At 41.9% G+C, this 21,185-nt stretch overlaps 1 protein-coding gene and 1 pseudogene across 1 annotated transcript in view; one reads left to right on the top strand and one right to left on the bottom strand.

Moving 5' to 3' along the window:
- Positions 1-21,185, bottom strand: part of WWP2 (WW domain containing E3 ubiquitin protein ligase 2) — a 143,608-nt gene that overhangs the window by 120,406 nt on the left and 2,017 nt on the right. Inside the window, exon 2 of the mRNA XM_005896501.3 lies at positions 5,678-5,762. Coding sequence (XP_005896563.1) covers positions 5,678-5,747 — 70 coding nt within the window. The 5' untranslated portion in view covers positions 5,748-5,762. The remainder of the gene's footprint in view (positions 1-5,677; positions 5,763-21,185) is intronic.
- Positions 1,921-1,982, top strand: LOC138991915 (U6 spliceosomal RNA; annotated as a pseudogene).

Consider the following 21,185-nt stretch of genomic DNA (forward strand, 5'->3'; position numbering starts at 1 on the left):
CAAAGAATTCTTATAAACCCTTCACCCAGAATCACCAAACATTAACTTTTTACTGTATCTGCTTTATTATTCTCTTTTTCTCCCTTGATTTTCTCTTATACGCATATTCATTTTTAACTAAAACTAAGAGTGAGTTGTAGACACTATGCCCCTTTAGTCCTAAATATTTCAGGCTGTCTTTTCTACTAACTGTGACATTTTCTAACAGAACCATAGTACAATTATCAACATTAGGAAATTCAACATTCTTTAATACTATTATGTTAAGGTACAGACCTTATTCAAATTTTGCCAATTATCTTATCGATGTCCATTATAGCAAAAGAGAAAAGGAAAGATTTTTTTCCTAGTCCTGGATGCAAGCTAAGATCACATAATGTAGTTAGTGTTTTTTACCATGAAGTTTCCAATTTACAGAAAATTGAAGAAAAATAATAGCATATTCTTCACTAATTGTTATCATTTTGCTACATTCACTTTTCCCCCCTCTCTGTGACTATCACCAATGTTACCCGGAGAACCTCTACAATAATAAAAATATCCACTCCATCACTGTTCAATACACTGCTGCAATATACACATGGCTTGAACTATGCTAGTGAGACTGAGGATTTGAGCTTTAAATTTTATTTAATTTTAATGTAAATAGTTTTTTGTGGCTACACTTTCTAACCTATTGGATAGCACAAAATACAGATGTAAGACATCTATGTCTGTATGTGTATGTATATACATATTTATCTACACAATTTAATTTTTGGTAAACTATTTGTAAGTAAATTGTAGACCTCATGACAGATCAGCCCAAATTACTTTCAGAAAGCAACTGCTAAAAATAAGGACATTCTCCCACCCCACCTCTACCCGACTGTTATCATACCTAGAAAAAAATGTATAGTCACTCCCTCTTCCAGTTGATATTCATTCCATATTCAAATCTCCCCAATTATTCTAAATATATTTTTAAAGCTGTTTTTCCCCCAACCCAGGATCCAATCAAGATGCATAAATTATTTTCAGTTGCTATCTCCTTAATCTTTTAACACCTAGAATGCACTCCCTTCTTCTTCCATGACAATGATTTTTAAAGACTTCCACCAGATGTCTCATAAAAACACACTGAATCCTGCATTTTTCTGATTGTTCCCTCGTGGTTAGATGCACATTGAACATTTTTGTCAAGAATACTAACCACCCAGGTTAGGATGTAGACTTACTGTATACACCAGGCAATCCCCTTATGGGGGATGCTAATTTTGATCCTGTGGTTAATGTGGGCCCAGTTTGCCAGGTCACTTCACTGTAAAGATACATTTCCTTTCAACAATTTCTAATTAATTTTGAATGCTTAAAATGGTATTTTGAATGTTTCTTATTCTTAAAAGATAAGTCAAAATAAAGGTCTCACATTCATCTAGAGTTTATTTATTCACTATCTGAGGAAACATAAAATGCCAGTTTTCTTACACATGGAGTCAAATCTTCACATAGCATTTAAATTTTAAAGTCAACAAATAAGGTAAAAATCACATATTTCCAAAATGACATCCCTGAAGAGCTCTTAGGAAGGCAACGGAAGAGAGGTTGGCATATTATCTTTCAATAGATTCCAAATAGCCAGATTTTTGCTTCACTGTGTGGTTTTTGGTGTTCCTTCAGCTAAATATCAGATAAAATAGTTGGCTTACATTTGAGGGCCTTGGTGTCTTTAAAAATTAGATCTTAAAACTCTAGGACTAGGAGAAGGGTAAACTGGGAGATTGGGATTGACACATATACATACTACTATATATAAAAGAGATAACTAATAAGGACCTACTTACAGCACAGGGAATACTATTCAGTACACTCTGTAATGACCTATACAGGAAAAGAATCTTTAAAAAGAGTGGATAGTGCTTGCTTTAGCAGCCCATATACTAAGATTAGCATGGCCCCTGCACAAGGTTGACATGCAAATTTGTGAAGCATTCCATATTTTTTAAATCAAAGATGACACAAATAGATGGAGAAATATACCATGTTCGTGGATTGGAAGAATCAGTATAGTGAAAATGAGTATATTACCCAAAGCAATCTACAGACTGAATACAATCCCTATCAAGCTACCAATGGTATTTTTCACAGAACTAGAATAAATAATTTCACAATTTGTATGGAAATACAAAAAACCTCAAATAGCCAAAGCAATCTTGAGAAAGAAGAATGGAACTGGAGCAATCAACCTGCCTGACTTCAGACTATACTATACAAAGCTACAGTCATCAAGACAGTATGGTACTACACAAACACAGACATATTGATCAACGGAACAAAATAAAAAGCCCAGAGATAAATCCATGTACCTATGGACACCATATCCTTGACAAAGGAGGCAAAAAAATACAATGGCAAAAAAAAGACAATTCCCTTAACAAGAGATGCTGGGGAAACTGGTCAACCACCTGTAAAAGAATGAAACTAGAACACTTTCTAGCTTCTAACACCATAACACAAAAATAAACTCAAAATAGATTAAAGATCTAAATGTAAGACCAGAAACTATAAAACTCTTAGAGGAAAACATAGGCAGAACACTCTCTGACATAAATGACAGCAAGATCCTCTATGACCCACCTTCCAGAGTAATGGAAATAAAAACAAAAATAAACAAATGGGACCTAATTAAACTTAAAAGCTTTTGCACAACAAAGGAAACTATAAGCAAGGTGAAAAGGCAGCCTTCAGAATGGAAGAAAATAAGAGCAAATGAAACAACTGACAAAGAATTAATCTCCAAAATATACAAGCAGCACATGCAACTCAATATCAGAAAAATAAATGACCCAATCAAAAAGTGGGCCGAAGAACTAAACAGACATTTCTCCAAAGGAGACATACAGATGGCTAAGAAACACATGAAAAGATGCTCAACATCACTCATTATCAGAGAAATGCAAATCAAAATCACAATGAGGCACCATTTCATGCCGGTCAGAATGGGTGCCATCAAAAAGTCCACAAACAATGAATACTGGAGAGGGTGTGGAGAAAAGGGAATCCTCTTACACTGCTAGTGGGAATGCAAACTAGTACAGCCACTGTGGAGTACAGTGTAGAGATTCCTTAAAAAATTTGAAATAGAACTGCCAATGACCCAGCAATCCCACTGCTGGGCATACACACCGAGGAAACCAGAACTGAAAGAGACACATGTACCCCCAGTGTTCACTGCAGCACTGTTTACAATAACTAGGACATGGAAGCAACCTAGATGTCCATCGGCAGACGAATGGATAAGGAAGCTGCGGTACATATACACAATGGAATATTACTCAGCTATAAAAAAAGAATGCATTTGAGTCAGTTCCAATGAGGTGAATGAAACTGGAGCCTATCATACAAAGTGAAGTAAGTCAGAAAGAGAAACACCAAACAGCATATTAACACATATATATGGAATTTAGAAAGACAGTAACAACGACCCTATATGCAACACAGCAAAAGAGACAGATGTAAAGAGCAGACTTTTGAACTCTGGGAGAAGGCAAGAGTGGGATGATTTGAGAGAACAGCACTGAAACACGTATATTACCCTATGTAAAACAGGTGATCAGTGCAAGTTCAATGCATGAAGCAGGACACTCAAAGCCAGTGCTCTGGGACAACCCAGAGGGATGGGGTGGGGAGGGAGATGGGAGGGGGGTTCAGGATGGGGGACACATGAACACTCATGGCTGATTCAGGTCGATGTATGACAAAAACCACCACAATATGGTAAAGTAATTAGTCTCCAATTAAAATAAAGAAATTAATCTCAAAGAAAAAAAGAGAGTGGATATATGTTTATGCATAACTGATTAACTTTGCTGTACAACTGAAACCAACACAACATTGTAAATCAACTACACTCCAATAAAATTTTTTAAAAATCTCTGGGACTGCACTATGGAGAGGCACAGAGAACTAAGGCAGATAGAGGGGATAGCAGGCCACAGTTCCCAAATTACACCTGAGGCTCCACCCATGAAACACACGGGAGGAAGAACCACCCACACTGTTTAAGTGGCTGTTTTTATCCTTCTCTCTTTCCCCCACCACTTTCCTGGTCAGTATTACCAAGTTCCTATAGGTTAAGTGCATGTATGATGAGATGCACCTGTATTATCAAGTTAGTTCTCGCCACACTAGTAAGAAAATACACACCAGGGAAAGGCAATAGAGAAACCTTCAGAAGTAAGTGTGTTGTGTTCCTGAATAACATGGCCCAAAAACAGGGACCTCAGGATATCGCAGGTTTCCATGGGCAGGCCTCTGTTTTGACCTAGTCCTGCTAATTATTAGATAAGGCAGTACAAGCTGTAATCTCAAATTCAAAACCCTGGCAGTTCACTCTAATTCTTCTCCCGAGTGCCACAACTAAGATCCTGTGCAGCCAAATAAATGAGTAATTGTAAACAAATAAAATAGGTAGAGTGTTAAATACTACCAGGGGCTGAGAAGAAAAAGATAAAGTAGCAAAAAGAGGAGAGACATGAAGAAATCAAGGTAGGGGGTTTTCAGATGGAGGAGTCAGGGAAGGCCTAGTTGAATAGGGTGACTCTGGAGTAAAGACCTGCAGAAAGTAAGGATGTAGACGAGGTAGATAACTGAGTCAAAATGGTTATTTCACTCAGAGAGGACAGCAAGTGCAAAGGCCTAGGGGTGGGAGCGTGTCTGGCAGGGGCAATGAATAGCAAGGGAGGTCCACGTGGACCTGTGCGTCTAGCCAGAGCAGAGTAAACGAGGAACAGGAAATGAGGAGTGGCAGGGGCCATATCACGTGGGACCTTCAACTTGTACACTGAATGAGGGAGGCAGTCCTTGATATGTTTGAGCAGAGGAGGGACAGGAGCTGGCTTCCATTTTAAGGAGATCACAGGTTGTTGTGTGATCAACAGAATGAAGTGGGGCAAGGGGAAGCAGCAGGAAGCCGGGTTGGGAGGCCTCTGCCTTAATCTTAGGTGGAGATGATGCCAGCTGGTGGGACGGTGGGGGTGGTGAGAAGTGGCTGAACATGGCCCCTGTCTTGAGGGTAGACACAAGCAGATTTGCTGAATACAGGATTTTGAGGAAAAAAAGAAATCAGGAGATCAGTTCCAGGCATGTCACATTTTGGATGTTTACTAAGCATTCAGGAGGAGATGACAAATGGGCTACTGGATATACAAACCTAGAGGTCAGAAACAAGGCCAGGCTGGAAGTACAAATGTGGCAGTAATCTTATTATTGGTGACATCTTAAAGTGATATGGTTGGATGAACTCACCAAGGGGATGAGCGTACATAGAAAAGAGCCCTGGGGAGGGAAGGAACTGCCATTTTGTATAATTCTTCCAAAAAGTTCCTTTTTTCCTTCCTCTGCAAGAATTCCAACTTTAGGGTACTTCCATGGTAATTCAGCGCTTAAGACTCCACAGTTCCAATGCAGGGGGTACACATTTAATCCCTGGTCAGGGAACTAAGACCCTACATGCTACATGGTACAGCCAAAAAAATGTTTTAATTTTACAAAAAATTAAGAATTCCAGCTATAATATGACAACCCTGTAAAAATGAATAGTTTTGCTCGTAAGCCAAGATGTGGTATAATTCCACCTCTTTCCCAAAGATGGATGGGGCTGGACCTTAAATGATAAACTTCATACCGTGCCACTCACCTTTCAGGATAAGCTGAGACTTCTCAAAAGGCAGGGCCACCCCTGCCCGGCTGGAGCTGGCAGATGCCATGTCATCACCAGGACACTGAAAGACAAATACAGCAGCAGGTTTAGAGGACATCTAATAAGAGACTAAGGAACTGAGCTCAATTTTAATATCTGAGTTTAAAGAGACAGAAGAAGGAAAATCGCAACATTCAAACAACTGCAGCCATCAGCAGCCATGCTGCTTCCGGCCGAGTGATGTCTGTCTGTCTCTCTTGCGATGACTACTGAATCTGGGCATAACTTGGATGAGCTGAGTAAGACACAGGACTGCTACATCCGAGTCTTAAGGAGGGAGAGCCTAAAATAATATCTCTAAAAATAAAGTTACAGTTCAACAATTAAAAAAAAAAAAAGTAGGGGAACTAAGATCCCACATGCTGCAGGGCAGCTAAGCCCACACACCACAACTACTGACCCCGCGAGCTCTAGAGTCCGTGGTCCACAAGGAAAACCTGCCTGCCACAACTGGAGAAAGCCCAGGACATAACTAGAGAAAGCCCATGTCACAACAAAGATCCAGTGCAGCCAAAAATAAATAAGTGGACAGAGGCTTTAATAAACATTTCTCTAAAGAAGATACACCAATAAGTGTGCTTGTTGGACAAGGAAATGACAGGCCAGGATTCAACCTACATCTTCCAATTCCAAAGCCCCACAGTTACTCAGTCGACCACACTGTGCTCACCTGCATGTGCTCATGAACCAGGCCAACGAGCACGGGAAATTGCTGGGAGCCAGCATGGGAGTCCCCACCCGTAACAAGGTCATGTGGGAGAGTCCTGGGGGGCAAGGCGAGCCAGAACTTGAGGGGTGCCCCTCTGGGCCTGCCTGAGCGTCTACCCCAAAACCAGAGTCTGCCTACTTTACTGCTTTGTGCTCTCACCTACACCTCTGACTTTATGGGGGGCTGTCCCCCACCACCATCTCTCTCACCGAAAAAGAGTTAACTTACAGCTCCAGTTAATAAAGTTCCTGGGCGTGACAAGAGTGTTTTAGTTCACAAACCCCTGAGATGGCTAACTTGCCTAACAGGCTTACCCGGACTCCTACAGCTATGAAGACGATTGTTTACAGTCTCCCAACCGTGAAAGGCACGGGAAGCTTAAGATATTCAAATAGTATAGAGCCTCTCGGAGAGTTAGAAATTGTCAGAATAAAACTAGTAGAAGATTTCATTGTTGAGCCAATGCTTGCTGCCATGTTTCCACATCCCCTGTATTGTATCCTTGGAAGTGTATTAATTAATATAGTTGGTATGTAGAAAAAAAAAGTAGTGGCCTTGGTGTTAACAACTTTAGACCCTTAAGGTAATAAATTCTTTCCTTTGTTGTAAACCCATTGCACCTTTGCCCTATAGGAATGCAACTTTATCTAACACCTTCGGGAGGATGGCGCCAAACTTTAAAATAATTACTCTTAGAGAAAATAAGTCTTATGGTTGACAAACCTTTGTCAGAGTCATAAAATGTTAACAGGCCTTCTGGCCAGAAGATGATGTAAATCACCTAACCATTTGTATACGATAAGTTTGCAGAAAAGAAATCCTGGTTTCGATAAGGATCAAAGACTGCTGACTTTGCATGATTTCACATCCCCTATTATCCTCTATGTGCAACTTAGGGTATAAAAGCCCCTGTGGAAAATAAAGCTACGGTCCTTGCTCACCGAAGCTTGGTCTCCCCATGTCATTCTTTCTCTCACCTTCTGGCTGAATTCCCATCTGGAGCGTGGAAGCTCGTCAAGCCTACTAATTTTGCCTGGGCTTCTAAGATCTGACCGGGGAGGCCTTAGTGTTTCCTCTCCTTCGGGAGAACGGGAGGACGCCTGCAGCCTACGTAGGTGATGCAAACTCCTTGTCTTGGAGTTTTATTGGTTTTCCACATAAACCAAGTTATTCAGCCTCTTTTCTCCACTGAATTTTCTCACTGAGCTATCCCTATTTAACCACTCTTTATATCTCTAATTAATCTATTCTAAATTGCCAACGCTGTCATCCTGAGGGAATCCCTGGACCCGGGGCTGGATCCTGGTAGGAAATAATTCTTAATTGACAACATCAGCCATAAGGCATACCCGTCGCTTCATCTTGGCTAGAAGCAGAAGTCTATCTTGCCTTCTGAATGGATCTTTCTACTCATATATAATTGCATAAACATCATCATTTGGAAAATATTGGTTCACTGAGGTCTATAGATAGTCCAAATGTTGACATGTTTCATCAATCTCTATCCAAAAAAGTTCCATTTGTGAATGTCACCACTGATCTCATCAGACAAGGTTTTGAGTATTGGGAAGCTTTCAAGCTCTTTGTGGTAGATGTAAGGGTTCCAAAATTTCTAATTTTCACTTAAAACTCATATTTTATCATTGGCAAAAAGTACTGTCAGTTGTTTTCTTTGAAGTGACAGGCTCACTTCATTCATCTTCAGGAAAATGTCTGCCAAACACCCAAATCTATTAACATTAGTTTCTGTTGATTTTTTTATAAAGCAAAAATGTTATTTCATGAGAAAAGCAACTATATAATTCAGCTCTCTATTCAAGCAGTCACACAAGTGCTTTTTCTCAACACAGCCATTATACTGCAGTACACAGGAAAAGGTGTTTTAGGCATATTTTCCATTTTCATCACACAGAATATTAGTCATTTTACTGCTTCATCAAGCACATTTTCAAGTGAAACTGGCTTTTTCTTTCCTCTTTACTGAGTGGGCCGTGGTGAGGAACACAGTGACAGTGGCCCGGGCTGGGCACACTGCCCTGATTTACACTGGGGCACCAACATGTTCACTGACCTTTGCTTTCGCACCATGAGTGCAGATGTGTCACAGTGAAAGAAGGCAAAGCTATCATGAGAACAGTTTTGACCCTGCAAAACCCTAAAAGTCGTGAGGGGCCACCAGGGCCCTGAGGATCACACCCAAGAACAGCTACTGTAAAAACACTATGACCAGGGCTTCCCTGGTGGTCCACAATGAAGAACAGCCCCTGCTCACTCCTGTGCAGCCCGTGTGCAGCAAGGAAGACCAAGGACAGCCAAAAACAAACAAATAAATCTTATTTAAAAAACAAAAAACACCCACTATGACCCAATTTCATTCCTTTTTCTGGCTGAGTAATATTCTATTTGTAGAGACATGGATGGACCTAGAGGCTGTCATACAGAGTGAAGTAGGGCTGAAAGAGAAAAACAAATATTGTATATTAATGCATATATATGGAATCTAGAAAAATGGTACAGATGAACCTATTTGTAAGGCAGGAACAGAGACGGGACATACAGAACAGATGTGCGGACATGGGGTGGGGGAGGGATGAGCTGGGAGACTGGAATTGATACACTACTATGTGTAAAATGGATAGCTAGTGGGAACCTCCTATACAGTACAGGGAGTTCAGCTCAGTGCTTTGTGCCGACCTACATGGCTGAAATCAGTCAGTTCAGTCCAGTCGCTCAGTCGTGTCTGACTCTGCAACCCAATGTACTGCACCACGCCAGGCTTCCCTGTCCATCACCAACTCCCGGAGCTTGCTCAAAGTCATGTCTATTGAGTTGGTGGTGTCACCCAACCATCTCACCCTCTGTCGTCCCCTTCTCCTTCTGCCCTCAATCTTTCCCAGTGTCAAGGTCTTTTCTAATGAGTCAGTTCTTTGCATCAGATGGCCAAAGTATTGGGATGGAGGGGGTCTAAGAGGGAGAGGATACATGTATACATAAAGCTGGTTCACTTCGTTGTACAGCAGAAACTAATATAACACTGTAAAGCAATTATACCCCAATTTAAAAAAAGAACACTATGAAATTCCTATTCCATTCAACATCATTTGTACCTTCTTTCATTCTATTTGTATCTGATCTCTCCTCTTAACTCCCTCTTCTGAAGAGCTGTTTAACCTTAAAATGTGGTTATGAATGCACCATATTATTCTAAGAACGGAAGTCCTTTGTATGAGAATTAAATGTAGCTACAGCTAAGTCCCATTGACTTTGACATTTTCCACAGATGAATTCTATGCTTCAAGATTTTAGCAAAAACAAAACAAAACCATTTGCCTTCTTTATGAGATATACCCAGTCCAAAAAAAATTTTAAGGGGCCAGTTGTTCTTCTAGACTAGTCTGTAACAGGCATGTTTACTTCGATCTTAAATGTAAAGCAGCAGTGGAAACTTCTGGAACGTTATGGGTAACATACAGGAATATAATACTGCAACTATTCTTATCAAGACTTCTGGAAACCAGACATCCATGGTACTAAATCCAATAGTGAATTCTCGATCCTTGTCTTAGATGACCTATTGGCAGCTTCAGACACAATGGACGGTTGACTCTTTCTTCCTTGAAATGCTTTCTCCTCTGGTCTCTTCCAGGACACCACTGCTTGATTCTCTTCCTGCCTCTCAGGCTGCTTTTTCTCAGCCTCCTTCATTGGCTTCTTCTCCGCTCCTGAACCTTCAACCACCTGTGTGTCCAATAGCTTAGCCCTTACACATCTCCCCTTGGTTATCTCAGCACATCTCATGGTTTCAGCTACCATCTCTTTGTGGACAATCCCCAATGGGTGTGTCCAGTATGAACCTCACCCTTGAACCTCAGGTCCTCTTGTCCATTGACAAAACTGAGCTTCTGACATTTGCCCTCAATCCTGTTCTGTGTCTCAGTTAATGACAACTCCTTCCATCCATACTTCTGGAAGCAATGAAAATTAGGTGGTATCTGGCAACCTCTGACTGAGTTAAAGATGTCCCCTGAATATTCACTGGAAGGACTGATGCTGAAGGTGGAAGCTCCAATACTTTGGCCCCCTGATGTAAAGAGTCAGTTTATTAGAAAAGACCCTGATGCTGGGAAAGATTGAAGGCAAGAGGAGAAGGGGATGACAGAGCATGAGATGGTTGGATGGTGTCACCGACTCGATGGACATGAGTCTGAGCAAGCTCTGGGAGATGGTAAAGGACAGGGAAGCCAGGAGTGCGGCAGTCCATGGGGTCGCAGAGAGTCGGACCCGACTGTGAGACTGAACAACAACAACAATAACTGTACCTCCCAGGATTCCACCCGTAGGTATTTGCTGGGGGAAAATCCCCCAACCAATGCAGAAGAAACCATGTTTAAAATGTTCAACATGGTAATATTCATAACAGCAAACATTTGTAAATAACCCAAATGCCCAACAGTGAGAGGAATGAATACATTGTGAAATAGTTATAAAATGCGATGCTATAGATTTCTTGAACTGTAGGATTTCAGCCTACACACACAAACACCAAACTATAATACTAGAACTAAAAAGAAAAAAAAAAGTATCAGCATACCAATAGGACAATGCCATTGGTATGCATTTGAACCTACACAAAACAAGTGCGTTGACTGTTGTGGACACACATAAGGGAATAAAAGTACAGAAGCATGGACTCGAAGGGGCCACACCAAGCTGAGGACAGCAGTTACCTCTGGGGAGCAGAGGAGGGAGCAAGGCAACTGGCGCGAACAGAGAGAGACCAAGGGAGCTTCAACTGTATCTGCCACATTTCATTCTTTAAAGGAAAAAATACTGAAGCAAATATGGCAAAATGTTAATATTCATTCAATCCAGATGGTGGCTTTTATGACTGTTATCTTTTTCTCTGAACCACTTCATATGTTTGTTCTTTTTTCATAATTTAACAGTAAGTTTAAAAGAGAGAGAAAAAAAAAGATGATATCTTGAGTAATGAAGGTAAGATTAATGATTGTAAATTAAGCCTCAGGGCTTTCAGTAACAGAGGTGCAAGCACTAAAAGTTGGAAATCCATTATTTGTAGACTTAAAAAAAAAAAAAGAATAATTTAAAAATCTTTACATCTACTGGGACTTGTTTTCTCCTAAAGCAACTCGACTGAGTATAATTTTTAAACTAGCTTGTTCTCCCTGAGCTTTAGCTGTTTTTAGCCTTTGGACGGAACTCGAGAGAATTCTGGAGGATGAAACTCAAAGCCCTCACATGTTCTGTTAAATGCGAGGAAGACCAAACCTCTTGATCTATACTTCATGGCCTGAAAACAAAATCAATCAGATAAATTCCAAAGGTAGCTCAGAACAAAACCAACAGGAAAAGCAGTAGAAATAGATAAAACTACCATGTTTTCTTTCTCTAACATCTTTCATAATTACAGTCACTGTTTACTCACAATAACTCATGTTATTCATGCAGGGCTTTGTCTGTCTCTCCAAATCCATTAGCAAGATATCACCCTGACACTACAAGGTAGGTCTTGAATTGAACCTTTCCAATCCATGTATAAATACAAATAACCATCACTATTGAAAGAAGTCAGATCCTACCCCAAAGTACCTATGATTTCTGTCTCAGAGCCCCATGTTGGACATGGTTCCAATGGGCATGAGGTCCAAACTCCTAACACCCACTTTAGGAAGTTTATGAAACCTGAGATCCAGATTTTACACTTCGCCTGTCTAAGCAACACAACTAAATGACTCTTTACATGCTCAAATAAATTTTTCCCCTGCTAATAGTGATGAAAGTATTTGTATTCAAGTCATTCCCAAGAAAACTGAGTTAGCATAAATGTGGGACAGGCAGAGGGAGGAGGGAGAACATGCTAAAATATCACCAAAGGTTATAGATGCACAAAGAATTTCATTACTCAAGGGAGTGATGGATTTATTGGGAGACAAACAGGGGAGCTGGAACTAAGTGTGGTAGATCTACCCACATTTTCTTAAAAAATAAAAAACATTGTCTTTTGAACTTCACCTCTACATAAACCTCAACAAGCACTTTTTAAAATAAAATATAAAATAACAGTAGAAAATATAAAAGTATATCATACATAAAGGAAAGTGTTATTTCATAAAAACTGTATTTAGGGACTCCCCTGGGAGTCCAATCGCTTGGACTCCACATTCCCAATGCAGGTAGGTAGGCCTGCGTCCAAAGCCTGGTCAGGGAACTAGAACCACACGCTGCAACTAAAGATCCCGAGTGCTGCAACTAAGAGCAGACATAGCCAAATGAATGAATAATTAACTAATTAATTAAACACTTGTAAAGGTCACAGCCCAGGGACAGAGACCCATTAAGAGACTCAGATTTAAGGAATTCCCTGGTAGTCCAGTGGTTAGGACTCTGTGCTCTCACTGCCAAGGGCCCAGGTCAGGGAAGTAAAATCCCACAAGTCACGCAGCCCAGCACCAACAAAAAAACGAGATTCAACCCTAAAATTATAAAATGCTTTCCCTCCCCCACATTCTGCCACTGTATCAAGGGTCCAAAATATTAGAGCTAAAAGGTATACACTCTACTTAAGAAAAAGTTCTTAGGAGGACCAGAGACACAAGGGAAGCAAAAACAAGGATACTAGCATAATATGAACTGCTGCTGCTGCTAAGCATCTTCAGTCGTGTCCGACTCTGTGCGACCCCACAGACGGCAGCCCACCAGGCCCCCCGTCCCTGGGATTCTCCAGGCAAAAACACTGGAGTGGGTTGCCATTTCCTTCTCCAGTGCATGTAAGTGAAAAGTGAAAGTGAAGTCGCTCAGTTGTGTCCAACTCTTAGCGACCCCATGGACTGCAGCCTACCAGGCTCCTCCGTCCATGAGATTTTCCAGGCAAGAGTACTGGAGTGGGGTGCCATTGCCTTCTCTGAATATGAGCTTCAGGTACCTTCAATTACTTTAATCATTAAATACAAGCCAACTCCAAGCCAGATTACACAAAACGCCCAGCTAGATAAAAGCCTGTTCACTCACCCCACGTCTTATTATCTAATACATCATGCCTGGCTTTCAACTAGAAACTATAAGCTATACTAAAAGGCAAGAAAAAATAGTGTGAAGAGACAAAGCAAGCATCAGAATTAGACTCAGATATGACATACATTTTCAAATGATCAGACAGGGAATTTAGAATAACTATTATTAATATCTTAAGAGCTCTAATGGAAAAAGCTGACAACATTAAAAACAGAGGGGTAGGTAATAGTAAGCAGAGACATGGAAGCTCTAAGAAAGAATACAAATAAAATGCAGAACACAGTAACAGAAATGAAGAAGACCTGGACGTTGCTGAGGAAAGAATCAGTAAGCTTGGAAATAAATTAACAGAAACATTCCAAACTAAAATGCAAAAAGAAAAAACAGAATTAATGAAAAAAGAAAAAACAGAAACTGCCAAGAACTGTGGGACAATTTTAAAGGGTATAAAATACACATAACTAAAATACCAGAAGAAGAGAGAATGGAGCAAAAGAAATATCTGAAGTAACATGGCCAATAATTTCCTAAAACTAACGATATACACCAAACCACAGATCCAGGAAGCTCATAAGAATCAAAAATACCAAAGTCAATTTGACTAAAAATACAAAAATCAAAAAAGAAACTTAAAAAACAAGAAAGAAGAGAATGCAATGGGATATTTACAGTGTTAAAAGGAAAAACCCACCAACCTAGAATTTTCCATCCAATGAAGTTACCATTCAAAGGAGAAAAAATGATATTCTCAAACAAAAACCTGCTATGCAAAAACTGTTGAAAAGAAGTTCCTTAGAAAGAAGGAAAATTATATAGGTCAGAGACTCATATCTACACATAGGAAAGAGCGTGCGTGCGTGCGTGCGTGCGTCTGCGTGTACACGTGCGCACGCGTGAATGCCCAGTCATGTCCGACTCTTTGCAACCCCATGGACTGTAGCCAGCCAGGCTCCTCTGTCTGTGGAATTTTCCTGGCAAGAATACTGGAGTGAGTTGCCATTTCCTCCTCCAGGGGATCTTCCTGACCCAAGGATCAAACCAAGTCTCCTGTGTCATCTGCACTGCAGACAGAGTCTTTACCACTAAGCTACCAGGAAAGAGCATGAGAGAAGGAATAAATGAAGCTCCACCCACTGGCTTCTTTATACAGTAAAAGATGGGTACTGAGGGAAATGGCGTGTGTGGGCAGGCGACGTCAAATAGGAAACAAACACGAGAACTAGAGAAGGGGAAAACAAAGCAGTGAAGGAACACAGGGATTTGGTGGTAGGAGCTGGAAGTAAGATTTTAAAGGTTGCAGACAAGCCAAGTCTCATTTAGAAGGGGATTTTCCCTTCCGAGCAAAGGTCTGAAGAAGGAAACTGAGGGTATCTGCCTTAGAACATGCCAAGCAGACAGGGGCTTCCAGAGTGGTCCAGTGGTTAAGAAACCGCCTTGTTATGCAGGGATCTCCCATGGCATGGAGCAACTAAGCCAGAGCTTCGCAACTACTGAGCCCAAACACCACAACTAGAGAGTCTGTGCACAGCAACAAAAGATCCTGCATGATGCAACTAAGACCCAAAGCAACCAAATAAAGAACATTCCAGGCAGATAAAAGGGCAAGAACAAAAGCTCTTGAGATTGTACCAAACTGTACCAAGATTCTTTAGAGTGTAAGGAACAAAAGGGGGCCAGTGCTGCTGGAGGGCAGAGAAAGAGGAGGATAATAGTGGTAAGAGATGTGACTGCAGAATCCCCTGGCAATCCAGAGGTAGGACTCTGCACTTTCACTGCTGGGGGCACGGATTCAATTCCTGGTGGGGGGACTAAGATCTCACAGGCCTCAGGGCAACTACTGAGCTCATGCTCCAGAGCAACAGAAGACCAAGTGCCACACCGAAGACCCAGTGCAATTAAAATAGAAAAACAATTCTTGACTTGACCTGGACAGAATAGAGGTGAAAATACATGGCTGACTCTTTGTTTTTGTTGAAATATAGTTCAGGCACCGTAAGTTCACCCTTTTAAAGCATACAATTTGGTGAGCTTTGGTATATTCAGAGAGTTGTACAACCATCACCACTATTGAATTCTGGAACATTTCCATCACCCCAAAAGAAACCAATAGTCACTTCTCACTCATCTGTGCTCCCCTGTCCCTAACCACTAACCTCTTCTGTCTCTCTGGATCTGCCTATCCTGGATATTTCAAATAAATGAAATCAAACAATATGTAGTCTTTTACATCTGGTTTCTTTCATTAGCATAATGTTTTCAAGGTTCCCCACACTGTAGCAGGTATCAGTATTTCATTTCTTTTTCTAGCTGAGTAACATTCCATTTGTAAGAACAGACCGCATTTTGTTTACCCATTCATCAGCCAACGGACAACTCAATGTTTGTGTTATTAGGACGGGTTGATTCTTACGTTGCTGCAGTTGGCTGGTCTGCACGACTTGCAGGATCTCACTTCCCTGACCAGGGATTGAACGTGGACCGCCACAGTGAAAGTGCCAGTCCCAACCACTAGAATTCCCAGGATAGGTTGATTCTTTAAGCATGGGTTCATAAAGAGTCAGATACAACTGAGTGACTGACACTTCTCACTTAGCAATGGCAGATTTGGTATCTGCAGGGGTCACGGCAGGGGACTATAACTGTCAAGGGCACTTCCAGCAAGAGGGCATCTGGCCTTCTGACCATACCTCTTCCAAACCCCTTTGATTCAACCCAACCAGTCCTGAGCCAGGGTCAGTCTTTCAACACATGTTCACAGACCCCTGGTGAGCCCCGGGTCTATGCCAGGCCCTGGAAATGCAGAATGCCATGAGGCTCCTGCCCTTTGGGACTCAGATATCTTGATCTAAGAGACCCCCATTAAATAAATCCTCAGAGAGCTCTTGGCAGGAGAAAGCAACCACACATCAGATTTAGCAAGTGACAGTGTCTGAAGTACTTGATTATTCTTATCACCCAACTTCAGCAAGAACATTTTAGACCAGTAAGTAAATCTTTTGGAAACAGACTACTTCATCAGTCACTAGCCATCACGTGGCACTAGACAAGTTACTTCTCATCCTCTCTAAATTTCAGTTTCCTAGTCTGTGACATGAACCTAATGATAGCATTTAATGCTTACCTTGTAAGATGATCATAGGGAATAAACGAGTTCAGGTAAAGCAGCCAGCAAATAACTACTAAGTGCTCTTTAAGGATTACTACAAGCTAAACGTGTTCTTGATGTTGAAATTCCAGCTCTGAGATTCCTGAAATTCTTGACCCAGGTTTGACTCAAGGAACCACTGAACACTGATCTTGAGACAGAAGAACTTGCACAGCAGATGAGGTAGGGAAGAGCAAAGACAACTCACCAGCACTAAGATTTTATTTTTAATTAAAAAATAGGTAGAAGGGCTTCCCTGGTGCCTCAGTGGTAAAGAATCCACCTGCCAGTACTGGAAACACTGGTTTGATCACTCGTCCAGGAAGATGCCACATGCCACAGAGCATCTAAGCCCTTGTGCCAAAGTAATTAGAGTCTGTGCTCCAGAGCCTGAAAGCTGAAGCTACTGAAGCTACACACTCGAGTGCATGCCCCACAACAAGAGAAGGCACCACAGTAAGAAGTCCATGCTCGCCCCAACGAGAGAGTATCCCCCACTCACCGCAACTAGGGAAAAGCCCGTGCAGCACTGAAGACCCAGCACAGCCCGAAATAAATAAACAAATATTTTTTTAAAACAACAGGTAGAAACAGGCAGAGCTTCTTATTCATAAGCACAGATCCATTCTGTATCCACTTCTTGAAAGAAGTGGATGAGACAGGTCTGTTCAGAAGATTCCTCTTTCCCCCACCGTCTCATGCTTTTCCAACACCAATGCTTCTTTCTTGGCCTCTTTCCTCTGTCCACCACTGAGTTCCCTTCCATCCTCCAAAGACCCATCTTGAAAAGCAATCAAATGGAACTGAACTTGGCCGAAGGCCATCCGTACAAAGACCAAGCACATAAAAAGAGAGGGAGGGACAGGGGAGGTCACAGCACTGGAAGCACAGTGGGACTGTAAGTTAGTAATAAAAGAGACAGGGATGTTCCCTGGTGGCCTAGTGGTTAGGATTCTGGGTGTTCACTGTTGTGACCCAGGTTCAAACCCTGGCTGGGGAATTGCAAGCTGCACAGCTGGCCAAAATAAAACAGAGAGGAGACTGGAAAGCAGTTCCAAGGACAAAACAGGAAGCAAAAGGCATGGGTGACACAGAAAGAGGACCTGCCCTAGGTCAGGGCTGCCAAGTCTTGATAGCTGGCATTTTCCTGGAAGGAGTGATTAACGTGGGGACTGGAAGCACTGAATGTTTTTCAAGCTGCTGGGGAAGAAGCAGGAGCAGGGGACTGCAACCTTCTCAAAAAGATTCAGTTGGTTCTTTTTAAGAGAAACAAGATTTTCCCTTTTGTCCCTACCTCTCAGAAATTCAAGAGTCTAAAACTGTCTGAAGCGACCCAAAGTCATTCAAAAGCAGTTCACTGACCTGATTCCAGTGGAAGCTGACGTTCACGCATCCACTACCACAGGTCCTGCTGACAGAAGCATCAGACCTGGGTTCAGAAGACCAAGATTCAAACGCCAGCCCATCCATGTCTTAAGTTATACCACCTCATGCATGGATCACTTCACCACAGAGAGATTCTGTTTGTTTTAAATCTATAAAACAGCAGGATGCCTGGCAACATGCATTCAATACCTCTTAGGTAGAACCCACATTTCCAACAGTAAAAAGTCATTACCCGTCCTTGCGGGCTGTCTGTCTCTTTCCCATCCTTCCTGGAGGTCTCTAAATTGGTTGCCAACCCAGAAAGCCCAACTAATTCCAAAAAGTGGAACTCAAATAGATTTTCAGCGGCACTACAGAGACACGTGCTTGGAAGAGTCACCTCCTTAGAAAGAAAAGAAACCCATTAGTTTGTGGTTATTCAAAAGGGTCTTTAGATGAAAAGTGAAAAGGAGAGAAAACCAAGCTCCCCAAAACACACTGCAATGCTTAAAATACCTGCTAGTATAAACCAAGATTTTTGTTTCAAAATTTAAATTCTAGCACTCCTCTTGGCTATGTGTCCACATTACGCCATAAGTGACCTTGCCCAGTCTCCTCACCTCCTCATGCTAACCACTTCCACAGGCACATCCCCAGCCCAGCCTGACTCTGGACTTCCCTACTGAACTGCCCATGACACCATCACTGGGCATTCTACAATCAGAGTCAATGAAATTGAGCCCCAGCCTTGTTTCTCCTACAGTCTTCCTGTTTCAGTCAGTTCAGTTCAGTTGCTCAGTTGTGTCCGACTCTTTGCGACCCCATGAATCGCAGCACGCCAGGCCTCCCTGTCCATCACCAACTCCCGGAGTTCACCCAAACTCATGTCCTTTGAGTCGTTGATGCCATCCAGCCATCTCATCCTCTGTCGTCCCCTTCTCCTCCTGCCCCCAATCCCTCCCAGTATCCGGGTCTTTTCCAGTGAGTCAACTCTTCGCATGAGGTGGCGAAAGTACTGGAGTTTCAGCTTTAGCATCATTCCTTCCAAAGAAATCCCAGGGCTGATCTCCTTGCAGTCCAAGGGACTCTCAAGAGTCTTCTCCAATACCACAGTTCAAAAGCATCAATTCTTTGGCACTCAGCTTTCTTCACAGTCCAACTTTCACATCCATACATGACTACTGGAAAAACCGTAGCCTTGACTAGATGAACCTTTGTTGGCAATGTCTCTGCTTTTGAATATGCTGTGTAGGTTGGTCATAACTTTCCTTCCAAGGAGTAAACATCTTTTAATTTCATGGCTGCAATCACCATCTGCAGTGATTTTGGAGCCCAAAAAAATAAAGTCTGACACTGTTTCCACTGTTTCCCCATCTATTTCCCATGAAGTGATGGGACCAGATGCCATGATCTTCGTTTTCTGAATGTTGAGCTTTAAGCCAACTTTTTCACTCTCCTCTTTCACTTTCATCAAGAGGCTTTTGAGTTCCTCTTTACTTTCTGCCATAAGGGTGGTGTCATCTGCATATCTGAGGTTATTGATATTTCTCCCGGCAATCTTGATTCCAGCTTGTGCTTCTTCCAGCCCAGCATTTCTCATGATGTACTCTGCATAGAAGTTAAATAAGCAGGGTGACAATATACAGCCTTGATGGACTCCTTTTCCTATTTGGAACCAGTCTGTTGTTCCACGTCCAGTTCTAACTGTTGCTTCCTGATCTGCATATAGGTTTCTCAAGAGGCAGGTCAGGTGGTCTGAAACCTCCTGTTTCAGTTAGTAGCAATTCCATTCTTCCAGGTGTTCACACCACAGATTGCGTTGCCTTGACTCCTTTCTCCCTTTCACATCGCCTCCACCCCCGCTGTAGGCGTACTTCAAAATAAACCCAGGCCGAACTGCTGCTGACCACCTCCATCACTGCCACCCACCCATCCTTCACCTGGACCACGGCAGGAGCCTCTAAACTTGTCTCCCTGCTTCTACCTCACTCCTCTTTGCTTTCTCCACAAGGCACCCAGAGTGAGTCTGTTAAAAGACAGGATGAAATGTGTCCAATCCACTGCACAAAATCCTCCAATGGCCCCAACTCACTCTGAGTGAAAACAAACATCCTCACAGTGGTCTGCAAGGTTCCCACAACCTGCCCATCTCTCCCTTTACCCCCAGCGCCTCTCTGACCTCATCCTCTTCATTCCTCCCTTTTACCCACCCACTCCAATCACACTGGTCTCCTGGCAAGTCCACCAACCTGCCAAGGGTGGTCCATCCTTTGGGCTTTCGAGCTTGCTCTTCCCTCTGTCTGGACCACTATGTCCCCATTTAGCCACTTGGCTCCTCTCACCTCCTTCAGATATTCACTCAACTGTTACCTTCTCAGGAAGACTTCCTAAGCACTCTCCTCAAAATTGCAATGCCAAGACTTCCCGGGTTGTCCAATGGCTAAGCCTCTGAGCTCCCAATGCAGCAGGCCCAGGTTCAATCCCTGGCCAGGGAACTAGATCCCACATGCCCCAACTGAGAGTTCAAATACCACAACTAAAGTTCCCATGGGCTGCAACTAAGGATCTGAGTGCCACAACTAAGACCTCGTACAGCTAATATTTATTACTTTATTAATAAATAAAATTTTAATGCCAGGCAACACTCCACATTCTGCCTCCCTCCTTTATTACAACATAATGTGCATTTACTTGGTTATTTTGTTCATGTGCCTTTCACCACTAAAATTAAAGGTCCACAAGGACAGGGGTTTTTGCCTTCATTGTGTAACACAGTCCTGGTGCTCAGAATAGCACTGTGCACTATAATTTTTAATTTTTCAGGAAGCATTTTATAAAATAAAAGCAAAGGAAATTTCAATCCTATTGTTTTAACCCAATAAACTTTAAATACTATCATTTGTAGCACATATTCATATTATATTTACATTACCATGTATTATAATATTTTTAAAAGTCAGTTAAATATTTTGCCTTTTTTCTTCATACTAAGACTTCAAAAATGTAGTGTGTGTTTTATATTCATAGCCTAACTCCAGGGCTCAACACTGCAGAGTGACCACCACACTGGACAATGTGACTCTAAAACAATGCCTGGCACAGAGTGGGCACTTATAAATGTTCACTGAATGAAAAAGTGTTTTCCCAGGAAGAGGCAGCTACAGTATAGCACAGGATTTTCTAAACTTCAGTTA

The sequence above is a fragment of the Bos mutus genome, chromosome 18, assembly GCF_027580195.1.
Source record: "Bos mutus isolate GX-2022 chromosome 18, NWIPB_WYAK_1.1, whole genome shotgun sequence".
Lineage (NCBI taxonomy): Eukaryota > Metazoa > Chordata > Mammalia > Artiodactyla > Bovidae > Bos > Bos mutus.